This window comes from Octopus sinensis, linkage group LG7 (genome assembly GCF_006345805.1).
Source record: "Octopus sinensis linkage group LG7, ASM634580v1, whole genome shotgun sequence".
In the NCBI taxonomy this organism is placed as follows: domain Eukaryota; kingdom Metazoa; phylum Mollusca; class Cephalopoda; order Octopoda; family Octopodidae; genus Octopus; species Octopus sinensis.
In genome coordinates, this window is record NC_043003.1 from 64,732,355 (window position 1) to 64,755,602 (window position 23,248).

General features: G+C 39.0%; 1 protein-coding gene across 1 annotated transcript in view; it reads left to right on the top strand.

Annotated features, from left to right (window-relative positions):
- Positions 1-22,918, top strand: part of LOC115213960 (toll-like receptor 6) — a 70,887-nt gene extending 47,969 nt beyond the window's left edge. Inside the window, exons 2-5 of the mRNA XM_029782963.2 lie at positions 1,462-2,680; positions 8,032-8,650; positions 17,448-17,836; positions 21,180-22,918. Coding sequence (XP_029638823.1) covers positions 1,462-2,680; positions 8,032-8,650; positions 17,448-17,836; positions 21,180-21,861 — 2,909 coding nt within the window. The 3' untranslated portion in view covers positions 21,862-22,918. The remainder of the gene's footprint in view (positions 1-1,461; positions 2,681-8,031; positions 8,651-17,447; positions 17,837-21,179) is intronic.
- Positions 22,919-23,248: the final 330 nt, after the last annotated feature.

Below are 23,248 nucleotides of genomic sequence, written 5' to 3' on the forward strand. Positions count from 1 at the left end.
CGCGCTTGATAGAAGCTCACCCACCCTCTAACCCCTACCAGTTAACTACGAGCAATTGAAATATTGCTTGAAGTGAGATATTATCGTTACTGAAACAGGAAGCCACGTGATACTATGACGACATACAACGGATGTCCATCGCCATATTTGACACTTACCTTGTTCTTCTTTAAAAGTAGTTTTTACTTCCCGCGTACACATTCACATTTTTGCTTCGGAGTAAAAGAGAATACCTAGACACTTACTCTGCTAGAAAACAGAATAGCAAGACCAGTCGTCTTGTAATGTGGCAAGCTAATGAATATTAATTAATATAACAACTGTGTTTAGGAGAAACATTTTTTTATGTTAATGATCTTTTTTACCCTAATTGCCTAATGATTAAGGTCGAACTCTCTCCTCCTACCCTTTCTCTCTCTCTTTCTCTCTCTCTCTTTCTCTCTTTCTTTCTCTCTCCCCCTTCTCTCTCTCCCGCCCTTTCTCTCTCTCTCTTCTCTATTTCCCCTTCTCTTTCCTCTCTCTCTCCTATTCTCCCCTACCCTTTCTCTCTCTTTCTCTTTCTCTGTTCCACTCTCTCCTCTCTCCCCTCTATCCTTTCTATCTTCCCCTCTCTCACTCTCCCCCTACCATTTCTCTCTCTCTTTCCCATCTCTCTCTGTGTCTCTCTCTTTCCCTCTCCTCCCTCTCTCCCCATTCTCCCTTCCCTCCCCTAACACATCATTATGGTGACTTTGTTGGAGGAATTAGCTCCAAAACGCTGTCGTGAAAAATCTCATCAAAAGATGCACATTGTGCCCCAGATCAAAGGATCGAAAGACAACGAATAGCTGTCAGAAGTGTTTGAAACCCATATGCTTGGATCATTCATAGTTTTTGTTCACCGCTATGGTGAAGGGGTCGAGGACGAGAACGGAAGCAGTAACAACGACTAGATACTAAACACCAAATGATTTACCAAATAAAATGTCTGCTCGTTTTGTTTGCCTGCCTCAGTAGATTTTCCATTTTTTTTCAATCATCCAATACATAAAATTTTCATACTGTATGATTAAAATGTCTTGAAGAACAAATTGTACAGAAACTCTTGATAAATAATTGTAAAATACCAGGGGTAAATCCCACTAACGGTGTCTTAATATTCGACCGGACCAACAGAGGGCTAAATCACTTCCTGCTCTCCCACCATTGAAATGTCTTTATTTTTTTCCCCTAGTGGCGGCGATATCTCCTATCATTGTCCAATGTATTCATACTTGTTGTTCAAATAAGTTGTTCAAATTTTGCCGAGGTCGACTTAGCCTTTCATCCTTTCGAGGTCGATAGAATAAGTACCAGTTAAACACTGGGGTCGATACAATCGACTTAAACCCTTCCCTAAAAGATTTCTGGCCCTGTGCCAAAATTTGAAACCATTTGAAATCATTATTCTTAAATGAGCTTTTTCTTTCTCTCTTTTTAAAGATGTCATTCGTCTGTCTGTCTACGGTGAAATTCGACACCCAGTATTTGATTCGGAGCTGGCACGTGAGCAAAGCTATTCTAGTCTTCAGCTACCATCTAAACCAAAAGACGTTAGCGCTGGATATCTAACACAAATTGACGCATCAAGTTTTCGGAGAGCTCCCCGACTGCAAGATCTAGCTCTGGTAGGAAATAGAATCCGGTTCCTCAGTCCACATTTGTTTCAAAACATTACCGAATTAATCAATCTCAACTTACGAAAGAACAATATCCAATATTTATCCAGTGCAGCATTACAAGGTCTTCCAAATTTACAAGAAATTCGTCTTTCTAATAACAAAATTGCTTATATCAATGGGAGATTCTTTCAATGGACACGAAAAATAGTCGAAATCTATCTGGACACTAATCGAATAAGTAGAATATATAGCGGTTTATTTAATTCTTTGCGGTTTTTGGAAGTGGTTGATCTGTCGCGGAATAATCTAAATGATATGCCAAGGAACGTGTTTTACCAAAACAGTAAATTGAAGGTCATTCGTTTGGATAACAATCGTTTAAAATTATTGCGGCCTGAATGGTTCCGAAACTTGCAGAATCTAGAGGTCCTTTCATTGAAGGGTAATCGTTTTTGGGTTCTACCAAATGATATGATTTCGAGACCGAATGCCTTACGTGAGCTCTACTTGTCTCATAATTTCTTATCGAATTTGAACAAAACTTTCTTTGATAACTTAGAGCACTTGGAAACGATTGATCTTTACAGTAATAAGATTACCAAATTACCATTCCGCTGTTTTGATCGCCAGTATAAACTGAAGAACCTGAATCTAGCAGACAATTTCATATCGAATTTAGACTCAATGCCGTTTTATAGAGTATCCACGCTTGAAGAACTCAATCTCTCTTTAAACTGGCTCGAAAATATCTCAAAAGGTCTGTTTTCTTCGACCATCTCTCTGCTGAGGATTAATCTCAGCTTTAACAAGTTGCCTGCGATTTACAACGATAGTTTTTTAGGCTTAACTCACATGAGGGAACTGAATTTAGCCAATAATTCTATAAGACATCTTGATGCCAGGGCCTTCAGCGTAGGAAAGTTGAACCAGCTTTCTCAACTGACATGGTTGAATCTCCAGTTTAACCAAATCGGAGAGATTTTACCTCAAGTCTTCCATGAGTCACCACATTTGAAATTTCTCAACATCGGACACAACAGGTTAGTGACTATTTAGAGTAGTGCTTCGCAAGCTTTTCCTGTCAACGTCCCAAAACTTTATTGGCTCCCAAACGACCATTTCCACATTTTCATGTCTATTCTTTTCAAAACTGTTGCTTAGTCTAGCAGTGTGCATGACTTGACAGATAATAACTCTTTCTACTATAGGTACAAGGTCTGAAATTTTGTGGAAGAGGACTAATGGACCCCGAAAGGATAAAAAACAAAGTGGACCTGGAGGAAGTTTGAACTCGGAACGTAAAAATCAGGAAAATGCCGTTAAGCATTTTGTCTACAGTGCTAACGATTCCGTCAGCTCGCCACTTTTTTTTCAAGAGAAAACAATTATATTATTAAGTTCAAAACTGAATCAATTTTTTTAAATATATAATTTCTATTGTTTACTTAATCAAACAATTATCTTTACAATAAGTGAATCATACAACATAATCCTAAAATAACTCAGTAAGAAATAATATTTCGAAACTTCGTGAGTTTTCTATTCCGCAAATGAGCTAAAAGTGTCGGAACATCTACAGATTTTCTTAGGTTTCAAATATATTCATTCTTATTTGTCCTTGCTCTAAATTCCTTTTACGTTGTTGAAACCAAAGTCAAAAAAAGGAAATATTTAGCAGCCGGAAGATTGCAATTCTAATTTACATTCGAATCAGTCTTTCTTCCGGTATAAACAATGTTTTTTAACACTTCGTAGTCAATCGAATGTAATTTGTTGAGTTAGGTGAAGGTGGTGTACAGGGTGATAACTTATAGATGAAGTAGAAACCATTGTTAGAGAAGAAACAAAGATAGTGAACGGACATTATTCAGTAACGGATAATTATTGGAAGAATGGTGAATTGGAAAAGGTTGTCGGTCAAGCAATATAAAAATCAATATCACCATCGTATTTCGACGTGGTTGAATATCCAACCCCAACCAGTCGGGGTGAATAGTATGATGTACTATTCATCCTTTCAATCGGTGAATGCAAAAACGTGTCTCGCGAGGCCGCTGTTCGGGAGATTTTCCTGAGTCACCATCTCACCTTATAACTTCCTTTCCTGGATTCTGTGGTGCATATATTCCCTTTCCCCACCGGACTGGATGGCCGACCATTGTCGGATTACTCATTTTTGATAGCTGAGAGGACTGGAGCAATCTGAAATGTAGTGTTTTGCTCAAAAACACAACGCATCACCCAGTCCAGGAATCGAAACCGCAACCTTGCAATCATGAGTCGAACACCCTAACCACTAAGCCACAATAACAATTTTGGTAAAGACGGTAGAATGTTTGACCAATTAACACCAATGTCGATTTGGAGAAGATGTTAGCAATGTTATTTTAAAAATATATCGTGTTATTGAAGCCACAATAAATGGTAGCATGACTGTACATGGCAGTAAGCTGGTAACGTTGTTAGCGTGTAGAACAAAATGATTAGCGGCATTTCTTCCAGCTCTTTACGTTCTGAGTTCAAATCCTGTCGAGGTCAACTTTATCTTTCATCGCTTTGGGGTTGACAGAATATAGTACTAACCAAGTACTGGGGTCGAGGCAATCGATTTGTCCTCTTTGATTCGAAAATGGCTGACATTGAACCCTGCAACAGACTGGCATCATAACCACCAGTAATGTTATGACTTTGATCACTTATATGCCACAGAAACCGAGCAACCGTCCTTCTAAGCCTTCGAGCTTAGAAAAAAGTAGCTGTGTGTATGAGTGTGTGCGTGTATGCGTGTGTGTACATGTGCGTGAAACAGTGAGTATATGTGTGTGTGTACATAGGTGTGTGTGAACCGTGTGAGACAGTGCTTTGTCTAATACTCATGTCTGTGGAAACGGTCTTCTGCATTCAGAGAATTTTGAGATACTTAATGGTTCCTGTAAAATGTTTACCTGATTCTACTGCGAGGGCAAGAGTCTTTTACAATATTCAAGGGTGACCAATGGTTGGCTGAAACTATGTGAAAACTCGTCGTATGTGTGTGTGTATATGTGTGTGTGTTTGTGTGTGTGTCTTTTTGTTTGTGTTTGTCCTTTTCTCTCCACTTGACAAACGCGTTGGTTTTAGTCTCCGTGGCTTAGTGGCTCGGCAAAGGAATTCAATAGAATAAGTGCCAGATTTAGAAGAAAAAAAGGAAAATGTCTGGGGTCAATTTGTTCAACGAAACCGATCAATGCGGTGCTCCAGCATAGCTGCCATCCAATGACTGAAATAGATACAAAATATTACTGTCTCACTTCGCTCTCAACATTAATGAATTTCTCATAGCATTTTGTCATTTTGCTCTCTGAGTATAAATCCTCTCGAGGTCGTGTCCGGGCAGATTCAATCGTCTAAATCAGTGGTTCCTAAAGTGGGCAGTACTTCCCCCTTGGTGCACAGATCCAGGGGGCGTTGATGAAAAGTGGATGATAATGGGGTGGCCATAATGGGGTGACAGATGTAAACGTAAATATATTAATAATTTAATTAGGTTTAAGTTGTATTTGTGAAATAGAATTGTTTTGAATTTTCTGCAGAGAGTGGTCTATATTTGTGGTGGAGGTGAGGGTGAGGGGGCACTAGGAATGTGGTCTGGGTGTCAAGGGGGCGGCAACCTGAAAAATTTTGGGAACCACTGGTCTACATCAATGGTACTCAACCAGGGTCCATATTGTCCCTGATGGTCCTTGTAAGATTTTTGGGGTTCCACACTACAAAACAGTTAATTGGGGACACACAAAGAGCCCACGAAAGAAATTTGCTTTAGATTTATTGCAAGAAACGGCCTGGTTTCTTTCTTTAACATTTTACATAGTTCAACCGACACAAGTTAATGTGTGAGAAACAAACTAGGCATTTTGAAAGAAATATCTATAAAACTAGTTTTTAATCCCTGAGTGGATATGGAGGGGTTCCACCAAAATAGAATAGTATTCAAAGGGACCCATAGGCAAAAAATGGTTGAGAACCCCTGGTCTAATTCCTTTTCTTTACAAAATGTGTTGTCCTTGCATCAATGTAAGAATTTCTATTAATATCAGACAGTGATTTGTGGAAGGCCACACATTATAAGGAAGAAGCGAAGTCGTTTAAAATGACACCATTACACCAATAGTATTTTCTTTTATTGACTCCCTAAAGAAATCCACGCTATAAAAATTCAGAGGGGGAAGGTATAAAGTCGAATTAAATACTTGACTGATACTTTATTTTATCCACCCCGGAAAGATGAAAGACAAATTCGACCGGAGCGACATTTGAAAACAGAATGTAAAGAGCCGCAGATAGAAACCGTTAGACATTTTGTTCAACGTTCCGTTGATTCTCTCAATACACAGTTGCGATGTAAGAACCGTTTCCAACTGAAGCACAGGGCCAGCAACTTTAAGTGGAGGGGTGGGGGGCAGGAAATTTAGATGATTATGTCCTCCCCAGCATTTTACTGGTACGTTATTTTATCAAACAAGGAGAGATGAAAAGCAGCGTTCGGCTCAGCCGGATTTGAGATCAGGATGCAAAGAGACGAATAAATTCCTCTGAGTTACACGCAAACATGCACACATGTGCGCAGAAATATACAAATACAGATAGAAAGAATAAGGAAGAGGGAAAGAGATGAAGACATTGCTGTTTATTGACTGAACATGATTGGCGTGGACACGCCCTCTCTTCATTCTCGTAAAGAAATAAGTTCACCAACATAAAAAAGGAAAGGGAGGAGATAGACGAAGAGAGAGAAAGCGAGAAAGAGGAGGGAGGAGGGAGGAGGGAGAGAACGAGAGAAGCATTAAAACATCTGATGTTAAATTATTCAGCGTTAAATCGGCGACGCCATAACAGCTGCGCCAAAACGTCTCATATACTAGACTAGTATTTACTTTAGCTCCAGACCCCAAAAGAATGTAGAACAAAGCCCATCTTGATTATTTGCCAACATAACATGGCAGTCCTGATTTAGGACGAATGTTGCTGTAATTTAACCCCATGAGACATCGTAGGGGTGCTAGAGTCCCTTGTTCGAAAATATAAAGACACAGATCGGGTCGTATAGCCAGCTGGAGACGATGTCTCCTGGAGCTAAATTACTGCAATATTTGTCCTAAACCAGGACTGCCATGTTATGTCGGCAAACAATCTTTACTCCAAAGTGCTGTTGCTGAATATCTCTCGTTGTGAGATTTACAAATAGTGATTTTCTAAAGCGCATCTCCTTTGGATAGGTACTGAGAGCAGAAAACACCGAATTAGAACAAAAAAGCATAAGGCTAAGACATACATTCCATTCCTCTCTCGAATGGGTCTACCAAATCCACTCTCTTGTTGGTTACTACGTATCGAAAGAGCTTTTACAGTTTATCTTTCACTTGTTTCAGTCATTAGACTGCGGTCATGCTGGAGCACTACCGTAAAGAATTTTAGTCTAACGAATGGACCCCAGTACTTATCTTTTAAGGCCTCGTACTTATTCTATCGGTACCTTTTGCCAAACCGCTACCTTACTGGGGCATAAACGTACCAACACTGGTTGTCAAGTGGCAGTAGAGGACAAACGCGCGCACGCACAGACAGACAGACACACTCACACACTCCCAGAGGCCCATATATATATATATATATATATATATATATATATATATAGGCGCAGGCGTGGCTGTGAGGTGAGAAGCTTACTTCCCAACCACATGGTTCCGGGCTTAGTCCCACTGTGTGACTCCTTGACCAAATGTCTTCTACTATAACCTCGAGTCAACGAAAGCCTCGTGAATGGATTTGGTAGACGGAAACTGAAAGAAGCCTGTCGTATATATATATATGCTTGTGTGTCTGTGTCTGTCCTCCCACCATTGCTTGACAACCAATATTGGTGTATTACGTCCCCGTAATTTACCATTTTGGCAAAAGAGACCGATAGAATAATTATTAGGCTTACAAAGAATAAGTCTTGGAGTCAATTTGTTCGACTAAAGATGGTGATCCAGTATGACCGCAGTCAAATGACTGAAATAAGTAACAGAAAAAAAAGAAAAAAGGATAGAATATAAATACATACACACACACACACACACATATATATATATATATACGAGATACACACAACGGGTTTCTTTCAGTTTCCATCTACCAAATCTACTCACAAGGGTTTGGTCGGCCCGAGTCTATAGCAGAATACATATACTGTAAGACTGACCCAGGAACCATGTGGTTGGGGATCAATCTTCACACCTACGCCTGCATATAAGATATAAGGGTTTTTTTTTTTCTTTAGGTGATCCCTTTTTAAAATAAAGTATCTATAATGTTATGCATTGTGACATAAGCCTAAGCTATATTATTATCTTTTTCATTTCTATTCCAGAATACGGGCTCTTCATAATGACACGTTCCAACAAATGCCGTATTTGAGTACATTGCTTTTAAACAACAACGAGTTAGAAAGACTGACCGTTGGGCAGTTTCATATACAGAAATCACTCACTCATCTAAATCTAGCGAAGAACAGATTACGTTCTTTGGAAGAAGGAATTTTCTCTGGATTGGGCAATCTTCAAAAAGCCGTCTTTACCTTTAACCAAATAAGCAGTATTGGTGAAAAAACATTCGAAGACACACCGAATTTATTTCGATTTGAATTTGCTAATAACAAGCTTTCAACATTCAACTTTGATATCTTAGCTCCAATGCGCAGACTCCACTACGTTGATCTGAATCGAAACATGTTAACATCCTTGAAGGAAACGAAACGGCGTGATATTTTCATAGTGTATTTGTCATTGGCTGCAAACGAATTGGTGACTTTAGAAAAAAGTATCCTCCGTGTGCTGGTTCCTGGCGCTTCGGTTGTTCTATCGGACAACCCCCTTGATTGTGATTGCAAACTACGCTGGTTACGTGAATATGTACAGAAAAAACAATTGCTCCTAAGTTTCAGTGAACAAACACTTTGTAAAATGCCAAGAAATGTAACAGGCTTAAAGGTCAGTTATCTTTCTATTTATTCTCTTATTCTTTCATTCTTTCACTTGTTTCAGTCTTTTGACTGTAACCATGCTTGAGCACCGCCTATATATTTTTTTCATTTATAAAACTCATCCGTTAAATACAGGACCCTAGTATGAATCTGTTTACTTAAACCACTCCCTGTCTTTTGCTAAGAAAGCTAACGTTCTCTCTATATATATGTCCTTTGGTATTTTCTTTTGTGGAGGCGCAACGGCTCGGTGGTTAGGGCAGCGGACTTGCGGTCATACGATCGCTGTTTCGATTCCCAAACCGGGCGTTGTGGGTGTTCGAGTGAAGGTACTTAAAGCTCCACGAAGCTCCGGCAGGGGTGTGGGGGTGAACTTTGTTGCATTCTTTCACCACAACTTTCTCTCACTCTTTCTTCCTGCTTCTGTTGTACCTATATTTCAAAGGGCCAGCCTTGTCACACGCTGCATCACGCTGAACCTCCTCGAGAACTACGTTAAGGGTACACGTGTCTGTAGGGCGTTCAGCCCCTTGCGCGTTAATTTCACAAGTAGGCTGTTCCATTGATCGAATCAACTACAACCCTCGTCGTCGTAACCGACGGAGTGCCACGACATTTTCTTTTACCTAAAACCAAGAACTATTCCGCATACTTCCTGGTTTTCGGTAAAAGAAGATACAGGAAGATCAGTTAAATGTGATTTTATTCAACATATTCTCCCCTCAGATTCACACACTTATTGCAGCGGTCCTTCAGTTTTTCTACGCCCTGTAAAAGAACTCCGAAGGTTGGACTTTGAACCAGGCCTTTCGCGACACAATTAAAGCTAGGAACTTTTCAACACCACTCCCCTCGTATCTTTGAGGTATGAACATGCTTCGCACACGCACATACACACACACCATTTAATGGACACAGTATAAAAATACGACCTACTAATATAAGTTTCTTGCTTAGGAGAGGTAAGAAAGTAGAAGTAACACATATCTTTATACCCTGTACGTTAAATGATATTTATCTCTCACTGGGTGGAGTACCTTTTTGTTGATGTTACCTTAACGGAACAATAAACTACACACACACACACACTCATGTGTGTATATATATATATATATATATATATATACATAAAAGTTTTTGTTTAACAAACGAGAGTAAATGAACGAGGGTGGTGGGAACAGTCAGTTGATTGTGAGTAGCTAATGCCATGATCTGCAGTACTTAGAGCTCTTCATCCTCTGCATTCATTTTACCGAAATTCTACCCGAAAGAACAAAAACAGCGGAAAAACTTCTGAACAGCGACGGCGCGCAGTGCCAGCTGCATATTCGTAAATGTGTATGCACTGGCGCAGAAGTGGCTGTGTAGTAGGGAGCTTGCTTCCCAACCACATGGTTCCGGGTTCAATCCCACTGCGTGGCACCTTGGGCAAGTGTCTTCTTCTATAGCCTCGGGCCGACCAAAGCCTTGTGAGTGGATTTGGTAGACGAAAAGGAAAGAAGCCCGTCGTATATATATATATATACATGGAGTAGATAAAACATGGGACAACTGATGAAGGGGAATATTCTATATGTAGCCTCCCTCGTTTCTCTGTTTGTTTCTTTCGTTGTTCTAAAAAAAGTTCGTTTTCTATGTTTTTTGCTTTTATGTTCTCGTTTTTCATTCTGTCCACGTCTTTTTGATATCCTGTACCCATATATGCATGTATATAGACATGTAGGTATGTACATATATGTATGTATATATGCATATATTTATATATATTTATGTATTAGTCTAGCATATGTGTTCTCTTTCTCACTGATCTTCAGCTTTATGTATGTATGCATGTATGCATGTATGTATGTATATATGCATGTATGTATGCATGTATATATATATATGTATGCATGTATATATGTATGTATGTGTGTATGCATGTATGTATGCATGTATATATGTATGCATGTATGTATGTATATATGCATGTATGCATGCATGTATGTATATATGTATGTATGTATGTATGTGTGTATGCATGTATGTATGCATGCATGTATGTATGTATGTATGTATGTATGCATGTATTATGTATGCATGCATGTATGTATGCATGCATGTATGTATGTATGCATGTATTATGTATGCTTGTATGTATATATGTATGCATGTATGTATGTATGCATGTATGTATATATGTATGTATGTATATATGTGTGTATGTTTGTATGTATGTGTCAAAGTATATATATAGATGTATATCTAAGTATATATACAGACGTATGTATGTATGTACGTACGTACGTACGTATCTCACTAGTCAGTTTCATTTCAAGATTTCTTGCCAATAGAACCTAGATCCAAGGTTCCTTCATTGTAACTTCAACAACACCAACAGAGTATTGTATGTATGTATGTATGTATGTACGTAAGTATGTATATATATATATATATATATATCTTTCTCTCTCTATATATATATGTACGTATGTATATATATATACACACGCACACACATACATACATCTGTGTACGGTTAAATGCACGATTACTACTGTATGACTAATAACTTCACGTAGGTTATCATGTGTGTGTGTGTGTGTGTGTGTGTGTGTGTGTGTGTGTGCGTATCATGAGCTTGATTGGACAGGTGTTTGCCTAATGGAAATAACGAATTGCGTGGGTGAGTTCGGGACGAGCAGCGATGTTGTTTCATGGAGAAGAGATAATATAACAGAAAGGTGAAACAGACAGAAGGGATGAAGGGAAAATATGGGGGAGAAGAAGCAGGACAAAAAAAAAAGAGAGAGAAAAAGTAGAAGACGAAGAAAAAAAGAAGTGAAAAGGAGTGAAAGAAAGAACGGAGGGAAGGAAGGAAAGAAAGAAGGAAAGAAGGAAGAAAAGAAGGAAGGAAAGAAGGAAAGAAGGAAAGAAAGAAAGAAGGAAGGAAAGAAGGGAGGAATGAACGAAAGAAAGAAAAAAGGAAGGAATGGAAGAGAGAAGGAAGGAAAGAAAGACAGAAGGAAGGAAAGGAAGAAAGAAGTAAAGAAAGAAGGAAAGAGAGAGGGAGAGAAAGGGAGAGAGAGGGAGAAAAAAAGCAAGAAATAAATATGGGAAAATTTAGGAGAAGTAAGTTAGAGAATGAAATTGGGGTGAAGAGGTACGCTCAGAAAAGAAAGAAAAGGAGGCAAGTCAAATTTGTAGCTGAATAATAGTAGTGGAGGTATGAGACGTTTTGCCTCAGCTGTTTTGGCGGCGCAGATTTGGCGTCGCTGATTCAACGCTGACTTATTTGACAGCAGACTTTTTAATGTTTCTCACGTTCTCCCATTCTTTCCATTCCCCGCCTTCTCTCTGTTTTTATGTGTGAGCATATTTCTCTTTTATATATGAGGAGACGGAAAGGGTTTATGTCAGTCGTGTTCAATCAACAATTTATAATATATATAGGCGTAGGAGTGGCTGTGTGGTAAGTAGCTTGCTTACCAAACACATGGTTCTGGGTTCGGTCCCACTGCGTGGCACCTTGGGTAAGTGTCTTCTACTATATCCTCGGGCCGACCAAAGCCTTGTGAGTGGATTTGGTAGACGGAAACTGAAAGAAGCCTGTCGTATATATATACCTATATGTGTGAGTGTGTGTGTGTGTGTGTATGTTTGTGTGTTTGTCCCCCACCCCATCACTTGACAATCGATGTTGGTGTGTTTACGTCCCGGTAATTTAGCGGTTCGGCAAAAGCGACAGATAGAATAAGTACTTGGCTTATACACAATAAGTCCTGGGGTCGATTTGTTCGACTAAGGACGGTGCTCCAGCATGGCTACACTCAAATGACTGAAACAAATAAAAGAATAAAAGAATATATATATATATATATATATATATATATATATATATATATGTCTCTCTCTCTCCACTGCACACACACACACTCTCTCTCTCTTTCTCTCCACAGTATCTCTGTCACTCTTTCTATGTATCTGTAAGTGTATATTTCTGTGTGTATGTGCGCGTTAGTATGAGTGTGCGTTTACCTCTAGTGCCAAAAAGTACTATTACAGGCTATATGTGCAGTCAGCCAAGCCAAATGGACTGAGTCCAGACATTCACATCAAACATTTGCACCTTTCCACTCTGTAGTAGTGACCCTTAGTTGTAGAAGATGTAAACGTAGCGGAATGTATAAATGAGAATCTCTGAGAGACGTGGTGAGCTTGAAACAACGATGGTAAGAATATGTATAATCGACGATACCTGACTGTAGAATATAATGGTAAAAAACAAAATTATTTAATAATAATCTGATGTGATAGTAGTAGTAGTAGTAGTAGTAGTAGTAGTAGTAGTAGTAGTGGTAGTGGTAGTAGTAGTAGTAGTATTAGTAGTAGTATTAGTATTAGTAGTATTAGTTGTAGTAGTAGTAGTAGTAGTAGTAGTATTGGGGTATATGCTGTAACAGCGCGTTGCTGCATCTACCAGTTAGTCGGTGATCCCCTACTCCAGGTTGATGACACTTTTGCACTACTCGGGCGGCAACCCCCCCCCCCCCCCCAACCTATGGGTCTGTTTGGGTAGTCGTTGCTAGTGAGGGTTTTGCGAGATCGAAGTACATATCCCACCTCAACCTCTTTTAGATGCATTTTACGACACGGAGAGAAGAAACTGGGTCGCTTCTTTGACATGCCGTTCACCACACAGCACAGACTGTCCAGGTTAAGCGTCCCTACACTCACACACTGATGTGATAATATTGTATTACTACTAAGGCAGTGAGCTGGCAGAAACGTTAGCACGCCGTGCGAAATGCGTAGCCGTATTTCGTCTGCCGTTAAGTTCTGAGTACAAATTCAGCCGAGGTCGACTTTACCTTTCATCCTTTCGGGATCGATAAATTATGTACCAGTTGCGTACTGGGTCGATCTAATCGACTGGCCCTCTCCCCCAAAATTTCGGGCCTTGTGCCTAGAGTAGAAAAGAATATTGTGTTACTAGTAAAGGCGGTGAGCTGGCAGAACCGTTAGCACGCCGGGCGAAATACGTAGTCGTATTTCGTCTGCCGCTACGTTCTGAGTTCAAATTCCGCCGAGGTCGACTTTGCCTTTCATCCTTTCGGGGTCGATTAAGTAAGTACCAGTTATGCACTGGGTCGATGTAATTGATTTAATCCCTTTCTCTATCCCCTCTACGTTTAACTCTCTGTGGGCAATAAAGAAATAAATATTGTGTCAAATCAAAAGTTATGCAACATTTTGGTAGCTTATTTGTTTTATCGGTCAATTTACAACGAAGCAGCCTAGCATTGAAAGTAGAAACTATCGTATTGCATCGTCGGAAGTCGCCTTTCTGCCAGTTATTTGATCCCACGTTCACTTCTTGCACTCGCGACTCTTTGTCAACCAAGAAGAAATGGACGCTTTAGTGAAGAAGTTCTTCACCTCGAAGGACAAGAGATGGTATCAGTTCGAGTTCAAAGTTCTGCCTTGAATATTAGGCTGCTTTTGTTGTAATTTGACAAATAATGCAACTAAGTTGCTAAAATATTGCAAAACTTATGACTCAACCTAATATTGTACTGGGTATGACAATAAACTGCATCCAGTGGCAAGGATCCAGTTGGGGAGTTCAGGAGCTGTGGGGAATGTGGAGTTACCCTTTAGTTGTCATCATTCCCAGGTCTTCTCTGGCCCGGAGTAGTAGTACCTGTTAGGGCCCCATTTATAGGTTAAATAATTACCTTACTCGAGTGGCGCCGGTAAGTTATAATCAGCCATTGAAAAGAACCATGGAGAGTGTGCTTAACAGTATTAGGGTTAGAGCCCCTAACTACACTGTTAGGGAGCAGCCTGGTCGTTATGACTCTGTTGGTTTAGAGCCATGTATGAAAAAAATGTGTAAAATTATATATAATTGTGCATGGCTGCGTGGTTAAGAAACTTTCTTTGCAACCACGATGTCAGTGAGGATGGTGTGATCACATTCACTTATACTCCATGGAAACCAGGTGACCAGCCCTACGAGTCCTCGGACACGAGTCATTAATGGCCAAGCGATTATCTTTTTCAACACTTAGGAAGTGAATACTGGAGGTAAGCTTCGGTAGAATTTGAACACAGAACGTAATCATAATTAATTTCATTTCCTTTTGAAGTCGGTCGCTGCAGCTTTCTATCTAGGTGGGTGAGTTATTTCCTGGAGAGGATAGATTTAGAATCCAGACGAGTGAAGAAAGCTGATGAAACTATGTCAAGATGGCTGTTGTTGATAAAGCACTGCAATTAGAAAATCCTTCCAAAGGTGAAGACTAGCTCAGTTCTCTCTGCCCGACTCAGATGGAGGGTACAGGCTAAGAGGGGAAACGCATATGACCCTGAGATACCTGTTAACGATACAAAAAGGTTTCCAGCATTGCAATGGATTTAGAAAAGCTTGCAAAACTACTAACTCCTGCAGTTTCTGCATCGGTCAAAACATCTCTGGTGTTTACTTCACCAACATACTCTAGACTTCAGCAGTTACGGCTATTTCTATGATAATTACTATACTGGCCGCAATGAAAGTCGCGAGTAGTGCGCACCTACACGTTCTTCAATAAATAGTAGGACACTGAAGACGTACTTACCGTAAACAAGTTGAAGATCGCTGGCCTCCGATAGCATCTCTAGCTTGGCGCTGGGTATTTAATTAGCGGAAAATGTGTTTATATTGGGAGTAAACGGAAAACATTTAAGGTCTATTAGACTGCTCACACACACACACACCACACACACACACACACACACACACACACACACACACACACATACACACAGACATACACACGCGCACGCGTACATTCATATATGTATATATTGCGTATGTCTGAATGTGTATATACTCATTGTATACACACACACATATATATATACATGTATATAAATTGCATATATATATATATATATAATAATATTCGTATAAATGCTTTTATGAAAATGTATGTGTATACATAAATATATACATTGATACATGTGTGTATGTGTGTGTGTGTATGGGTGCGTGCTTGTGTATGTCGGAGGTGTGTGTTTGTGTGTATGTATGTGCATGCACGTTTGTGTGAAGGCGTAGGTTGACTGAATGCTTAAGAGACTTGCTTCCCAACCACAAGGTCTCAGTTTCGACTTCTCTGCATGGCATCTTACATAGAGCTTCATATTGACCCATATTTTGTGAGTAAAGCTGTGTAGGCGGAAACTGTACTGAAGCCTGTTGATGGATTGTAACGTGTAATTCAATGACACAGCCTTGTCACACATTGTATCGCGCTGTTTATTCTTTCCATTAAGAGTACGCTTGTCTGTGAAATTCTCAGCATCTTTGGTATTAATTCAGATACAACCGAACTAAATATCCCTGTTACCACCATATCCATCATGCACACACAAACGCACGCATACACGCAAACACACACACACACACATTCAATATATACATTCACACATACGCTCACATATTATATATATATATATATATGTGTGTGTGTGTGTGTGTATGGATGTGTGAATGTATGTATGTATATATAGTATATAGTATATATATATATATATATATATATAATATATATATATATATATATATACACATATATATATATATATATATAGAGAGAGAGAGAGAGAGAGAGAGAAGAGAGAGAGAGAGAAAGAGAGAGAAAGAGAGAGACAGACAGATAGATAGATAGATAGATAGATAAATAAATTTCAAAAATATGTAGAAATAGATGAAAAAGTTTCAATATATATATATATATGGTTAGAACAAACAGCGATTTGGAATCGTGTGTACTATTTGACTGGAGTCGAAAATCCTGGTACCGTTGCAACTCTTCTTAGCGTTACATGCATAAATATTTACACATATACATAGATGTACATTTATATATGGGGGAATTCGACTCGTGAACAAATAAGACCACTTCTTGAACCCATTTCACTTTAAGAAACGACTGACATTTGCACCCCCGCCATCGCTGATGACTTCTCATGTGGCAATTAGGGCCTTTGTGGGACTTAAAAAATCATTACACAAGTCAGCGTTGCAGTAACAGCCTGACCATCAGGATATTGAGACCTACAATGCCGAGGAGACCATTAGCCGAACCACACATTCTGCCACACAAAGTGTAGCCTCCATGACCACGCTTGCGACCTCAGACTTGACCACCCTGAAAACAGACTCTTCTGTGCTCTTCTCAAGGCACACACAATCAATCTGAGGTTTAATGGAAATGAGTACATTTCAGGGATTCTCCATGTGAGGTTCCTGTGCGAATATATACACTCAGTCTTATATACATATGGGATACGTATACATGGACACACATAAACAGTAATGAAACATGCACACCCTTGTTTTCTAACGCGACACGCACACCTGTAAGAGCAAGTTTATCCACACGCACACGGGTATGCATTCATTAACCAATTGAGGTAGCCATATACCCCAACAACTGTCCAGACTAAAGTATAAGAACCGTGCAAATTTATTAGTGACTATCTTGATTTCTGTAGAAGAAAAGAACTTAAAATTCTTCTCCAAGCATAAACATACGCGCGCACACACACACATATAGAATGCGCTTCCCCACAGTTTCTGTCTACCGAATTTACTCACAAGGCATTGACCAACCCGGTGCCTAAGGTGTGCGCAGTGGGGTTGAATCCAACATCCCGTGATTGCAAAGTGAACTTCTTAACCACACAATATGTCAACACTTATGATAGAAATGAATTCGCACTAAATCTGGAATTAAACAAACTAATTAACCTTCTATTTTCTTTATTTTCAGATGATGTCCCTGAATCCACAAGACTTCAAATGTGTACCCATACTTTATAGTTCTGCTGATCAGAACAGCATGATCGTCATAAACAATTTAAACAAAGTAAACAGTCGTTCTAACGATGCCAGTATAAAAGGCAATGTAAATGACGGCCAGAAAGCGATGCGGCGTACTGACAATGTTGCTAAGCAACATCGAAATGCCGTTAACCTCCAAAAGGACCCCAGAAGCAATAATGTCAGTTACAAAGAAAGATCTGGTGCAGCATTCAGTTTATCCGAAGATCTGCTCGTTAAATCAAATAAAAGTAGTTCTACAACTACCAAAGAATCTCCAAGATCGCTCCAGTGTACGGTGCCTTTAGCCAATGTGAACTTTAACCGCAAAGGATTTCGGTAAGTATAACATAATAGAAAATGTATGCAGAAGTATTTTTTCTTAGAAATTGTTGTGTCATATTGCACAGCGGTCCGCCTATGTCCGCCATGTTCTCTAGTATCTTTGGACTGCTTATAGGAAACATTCTAGATGATAAATGTAGCATGTATGGTCCTAGCTCAACATCTTCCCATTTCTTGAAGGAAACAAATACTGTTTATTGAAATGGATTTGAACGAGCTTTTTACGGCGCAGTTGATTTTGAGGGAAAGACTTGCTTACAAAAATTGCCTGTACAAGTTAACAGGAGTCATCAGGGAATAATGCGTACCGTTTCGGGACCTTCCGATCCCAAGCGAAAGTGTGTGAGAGATAGAGATAGATACATATATAGATAGATAGAGGGAGAGAGAAAGAAAAAAAAAACCGTCTCAGCGAAAGGGAGAAGTAGAGAGAAAGAGATAGAGCGATAGAGAGGAGGAAACAGAGAAAAACTTTGTACAATATTGTATCATGTCATTTCTGCCTCAATGTTAAGTGAAATGCATACAGGCGTACGTATGCGCGTACGCATGTGTATGTGTGCGTGTTTAACTGTACGTGAATATGCACGAGTATGTGCTTATCGTAAGCGGGATATTAAATCCGTACAACAGGGTCCATGGTCCCTCTTCACATGTAATTACTTTGAAGGAAGAAAAGATTTTTCAGTATGTGTGTGCGTATATATATATATATATATATGCTGTATACGTATGTACATGTGTGTGTGTATGTGTGTATACAGGCTCGGGCGTGACTTTGTGGTAGACATTTGCTTCCCAACCACATGGTTCCAAGTTCAATCCTACTGTGTGGCATCTTGGGTAACTTTCTTCTACTACAGCCTCTGGGCAACGAAAGCCTTCTCAGAAGAATTTGGTAGACGGAAATTGAAAGAAGCCTATTCTATCTATCTATCTATCTATCTATCTATCTATCTATCTATCTACCTATCTATCTATCTATCTATCTATCTATCTATCTATCTATCTATCTATCTATCTATCTATCTATCTATCTATCTATGTGTGCGAGTGTATGTATCTTTGTGTTTATATTTGTTCCCCACCACTAAAACTTGAGAACTGTTATTGACGAGTTTACGTCCCCCGTAACATAGCGGTTCGGCAGAAGAGACCGATAGAATAAGCGTCAGGCTTAACGAAAAGTAAGCACAAGAGTCAATTCATTCGACTAAAATTCAAGGCTGTGCCTCAGCATGGCTGCAGTCTGATGACTGAAACACGTAAAAGATAACACACACACACATACACACACACACACACATGATGTATATAAGTATGTATGCATGTATGTATACACACATATTGTGAAATGTAATTTTCGGTCATATCCTTCCTAAATTATGTATATAAAATGTGTTAGATTGCCGCGAAGGCAAGATATACTAATTACTGCCCTATTTAGTTAAGTAGCAAAAACTAAGAATACTCACATACATACATATATACATGCATGCATATGTATATATATATATATATATATATATATATATATATTATATATATAAACAGAGAGAGGAGAGAGAGAGAGAGAGAGAGAGAGAAGCACAATATTAGGTCAAGTACCATACATAAATATATAAAAGCAAAGTAGACAGATATTCATTAACACTCACACACACACGCCCACGTGCACAGACACGCACCTGCACACACGCACATGTGCACGCACGCACAGCCACGTGTTCACTCATACATATATACAAATATGTATGCGTACATTAATGTATATGTGTGTGTATATATATATATATATAGAGAGAGAGAGAGGGGGGCAGGAGTAGCTGTGTGGTAAGTAGCTTCCTTACCAACCACATGGTTCCAGGTTCAGTCCCACTATGTTGCACCTTCAGCAAGTGTCTTCTACTATAGCATCGAGTGGATTTGGTAGACGGAAACTGAAAGAAGTCCGTCGTATATATATATGTGTGTGTATATGTTTGTGTGTCTGTGTTTGTACCCCCCAACATCGCTTGACAACTGATGCTAGTGTGCTTACGTCCCCGTAATTTAGCAGTTCGGCAAGAGAGGCCGATAGAATAAGGACTACGCTAACAAAGAATAATTCCTGGGATCGATTTGCTCGACTAAAGGCGGTGCTCCAGCATGGCCGCAGTCAAATAACTGAAACCAATAGAATAAAATAAAAGAGAAAATATGTATGTATGTATATGTATGCGTACATACATCTATATTACTTATATTATAACATTCGTTACTGTTGGCCAAATGTTCCGTTCTAGGATGCTTGTCAAAAGCAAATATATTCGCAGACATGTCTATTTGCACGCATACATACGGATGTAAATACACACAAACAAACACACACACACACACACACCACACACACACACACCACACACACACACACACACACACACGTCAACTAACCCTGTGTGACGAGAAATGAGGTAGACCCCATTATCGTTGGGACCAGAGGACTGCATTTATTAAACGTTACAGCTATAAAGACTTACAATCAGGACTTTAAGTTTTGTGTTAACAATTCGATTATCGAATTGTGGATACAGAAACTTAAATTCCTGAATCTAAGCCTCCATGACTGTATGTATACATACATACATACATACATACATACATACATACATACATAGGCGCAGGAGTGGCTGTGTGGTAAGTAGCTTGCTTCCCAACCACATGGTCCCGGGTTCAGTCCCACTGCGTGGCACCTTCGGCAAGTGTCTTCTACTATAACTCAATGTGTTCCGTTCATTAGATCAACTGGAACCCTTGTTGTAACCGTCGGAGTGCCACGACAACGATATGTATATATATATGTATATGTGCATATACACATATCTATATATATATATATATATATATGTGTGTGTGTGTGTGTGTGTGTGTGTGTGCATGTTTGTGTGTGCGCGCGCGTGTGTGTATGTCACGATGAATCTCCCCGAGAATTACGTAAGAGGTATACGTGTCTGTGGAGTGCTCAGCCACTTGTACCTAATTTCACGATCAGGCAGTTCCGTCGATCAGGTCAACTGGAACCCTCGTCATCATAACCGACTAAGTGCCACGACTGGGTCAACTTCGGCCGAAACTTATCTAAGTAATCTAAGCATTTTCCCACTTTTGACAGCATCGTATCGTGTATGATTCGTAAACTGTTATCTTTTCCATTCTATACTTTCACAGTTCCTAACTTTCATGTAATAATTATTTGTACGCTTTTGTTTACGACAGAATTATTTAATTAACTGATTAGCTACTTCCTTATTTTATCTCTTATATATTTACATAAGTATTTATTGATTTATCTTTACAGGAAATTCAAGGCTGAGCTGTTCCACTTCCATGCGACGGTGATCGATTCCTTTGGCCAAATTGTTTGTAATGGACACTCATTATCGCCCACTTGGATCCTTACAACACTCTCTTGCATTCGCTCATTAATGACCACATCTAGTGACAACACGGGCAGTTTCCCTATAAATACACAAGTCAGAATTGGGCACGGTCACCCGAGAGAGATAAACAAGGTTATTGTCCAACCAGGCAATGGTTCACTGGCTTTACTTCGGGTTCACAGTAATTCGTCTTTCCAGGATGAACATCGTATTGGTGACGTGTGTCTGATGAATAAAACCGACTTCTCTATCGTTACAAAAACACTCAAGACCGGAGCTTTTACTGCGAATGTCGACGGTCGTAAGTCAGGCTCGAAACTGAAAGCCGTCCGTGCCAAATACAGCCCTGCATTTTGTTCAAGACAACCGAATAAAATATGTGTCCGTATGCAGAATCGAACCCGTCAGAAAAGGGGTTTACTTACCTTAGGATCACCATTATATTTTGGGAGTTCATCTAATTGGCGTTTAGTAGGAATCGGATCAGGTTTTAAATCAACGTCAAACACAGAAATATCCCCGACGCCATCTTTGAACATAGTCGATTTCTATCCTTTATGGAATATTTTAGAATGGTTAAATAGAACTATTTCGACTTGAGGAAACAAACAGTAAAATAAGAAAAAACTACATAAAACAAACAATAATACAAAAAAAGCAATCAACTCTTTTCTTTCCGTAAAACGAAATTAAAATGAAATGTAATAAAATCTAAAATAAGATTCTGTAAAATAAAATTCTAAATATTCTATAAAATATATGTGACTATGATGAAAAAAAAAAACTATGAAATTATAACAAAACAAAATCGTAACTCGTAACGGTCTTTTATAGCTTGCTTGTTTCAATCATTGGACTGCGGCCATGCTGGGGCACCACCTTGAAGGGCTTTGAACAAATTGACCCAACTAGTTATGTTATTTTCTTGAAGTTTGTTACCTACTCTGTCATGTTACCTACTCTGTCGATGCCCAACCACTAAGTTACAGAGACGTAAACAAATCAATACCGGTTGGCAAGCGGTGGAGGAACGAACACACTAAAAAAATGTATATGCATATTTAGAGAGAAATATAGATAAATACGATGGGCTTCCGTACAGTTTCTGTGTATCAAGTTCACTCGTAAGGCATTAGCCTGTCCGAGGCTTGTAGTATAAAACAATTGCCCAAGGTGACGCGCATTGAGACTGAACCCAGAGTCACGTGGTTGCACAACAAGCTTCTTAACGACACAACCACACTTGCTCTTATAAACATTATGATTGCTTTTTTTTTTTCGGAGTATTAAACTCATCCTCAGAGACGAAACATTTAACTTTAATAATAATATTTACGTTATGCTTCAAATAATTTCATCTTCCATCGTCATCAGGTGTGTATTTTTTCCAGGTATGTACATAATATATAATATATAGTCCCGAAATCGATTCGTATTAGGTACCTGTATGTTTACACAAGGATGATAATACTGCTATCCTTGAGAGACCCTTGTCATATGGGCCATATATGCAGATAAGGCAGCTGATGATGATTGGAGATGAAGACCTGATTGAAAATTCGTGCAGATGTAAATACTCAAAGAAAAAATAAAATAAAATAAAAGAGGAAAAGAAAAATTTTACCTCTAATGATGAGGTTATTGTCTGAAAAGTTAATCTCAATTTTCATAATAATTTATCTGAGGCATTAAGATGAATACAAGAAATTGGTTAGTAAAATTTTAAAATGATATATTGAAATAATTTTACATGAGTGTGTGTGTATGTGCTCGCATGTGCGTGCATGTATGTGTGTATGTGTGTGAGACGTATGTATACATTGGTACATATATATATATATATATTGGTAATAGTAAAGTTAGAACGCATGAAGTACTTCTTCCCTAGTTTCTATCTATCTATCTATCTATCTATCTATCTATCTATCTATCTATCTATCTATCTATCTATCTATCTAAATCTATCTATCTATCTATTACACACACA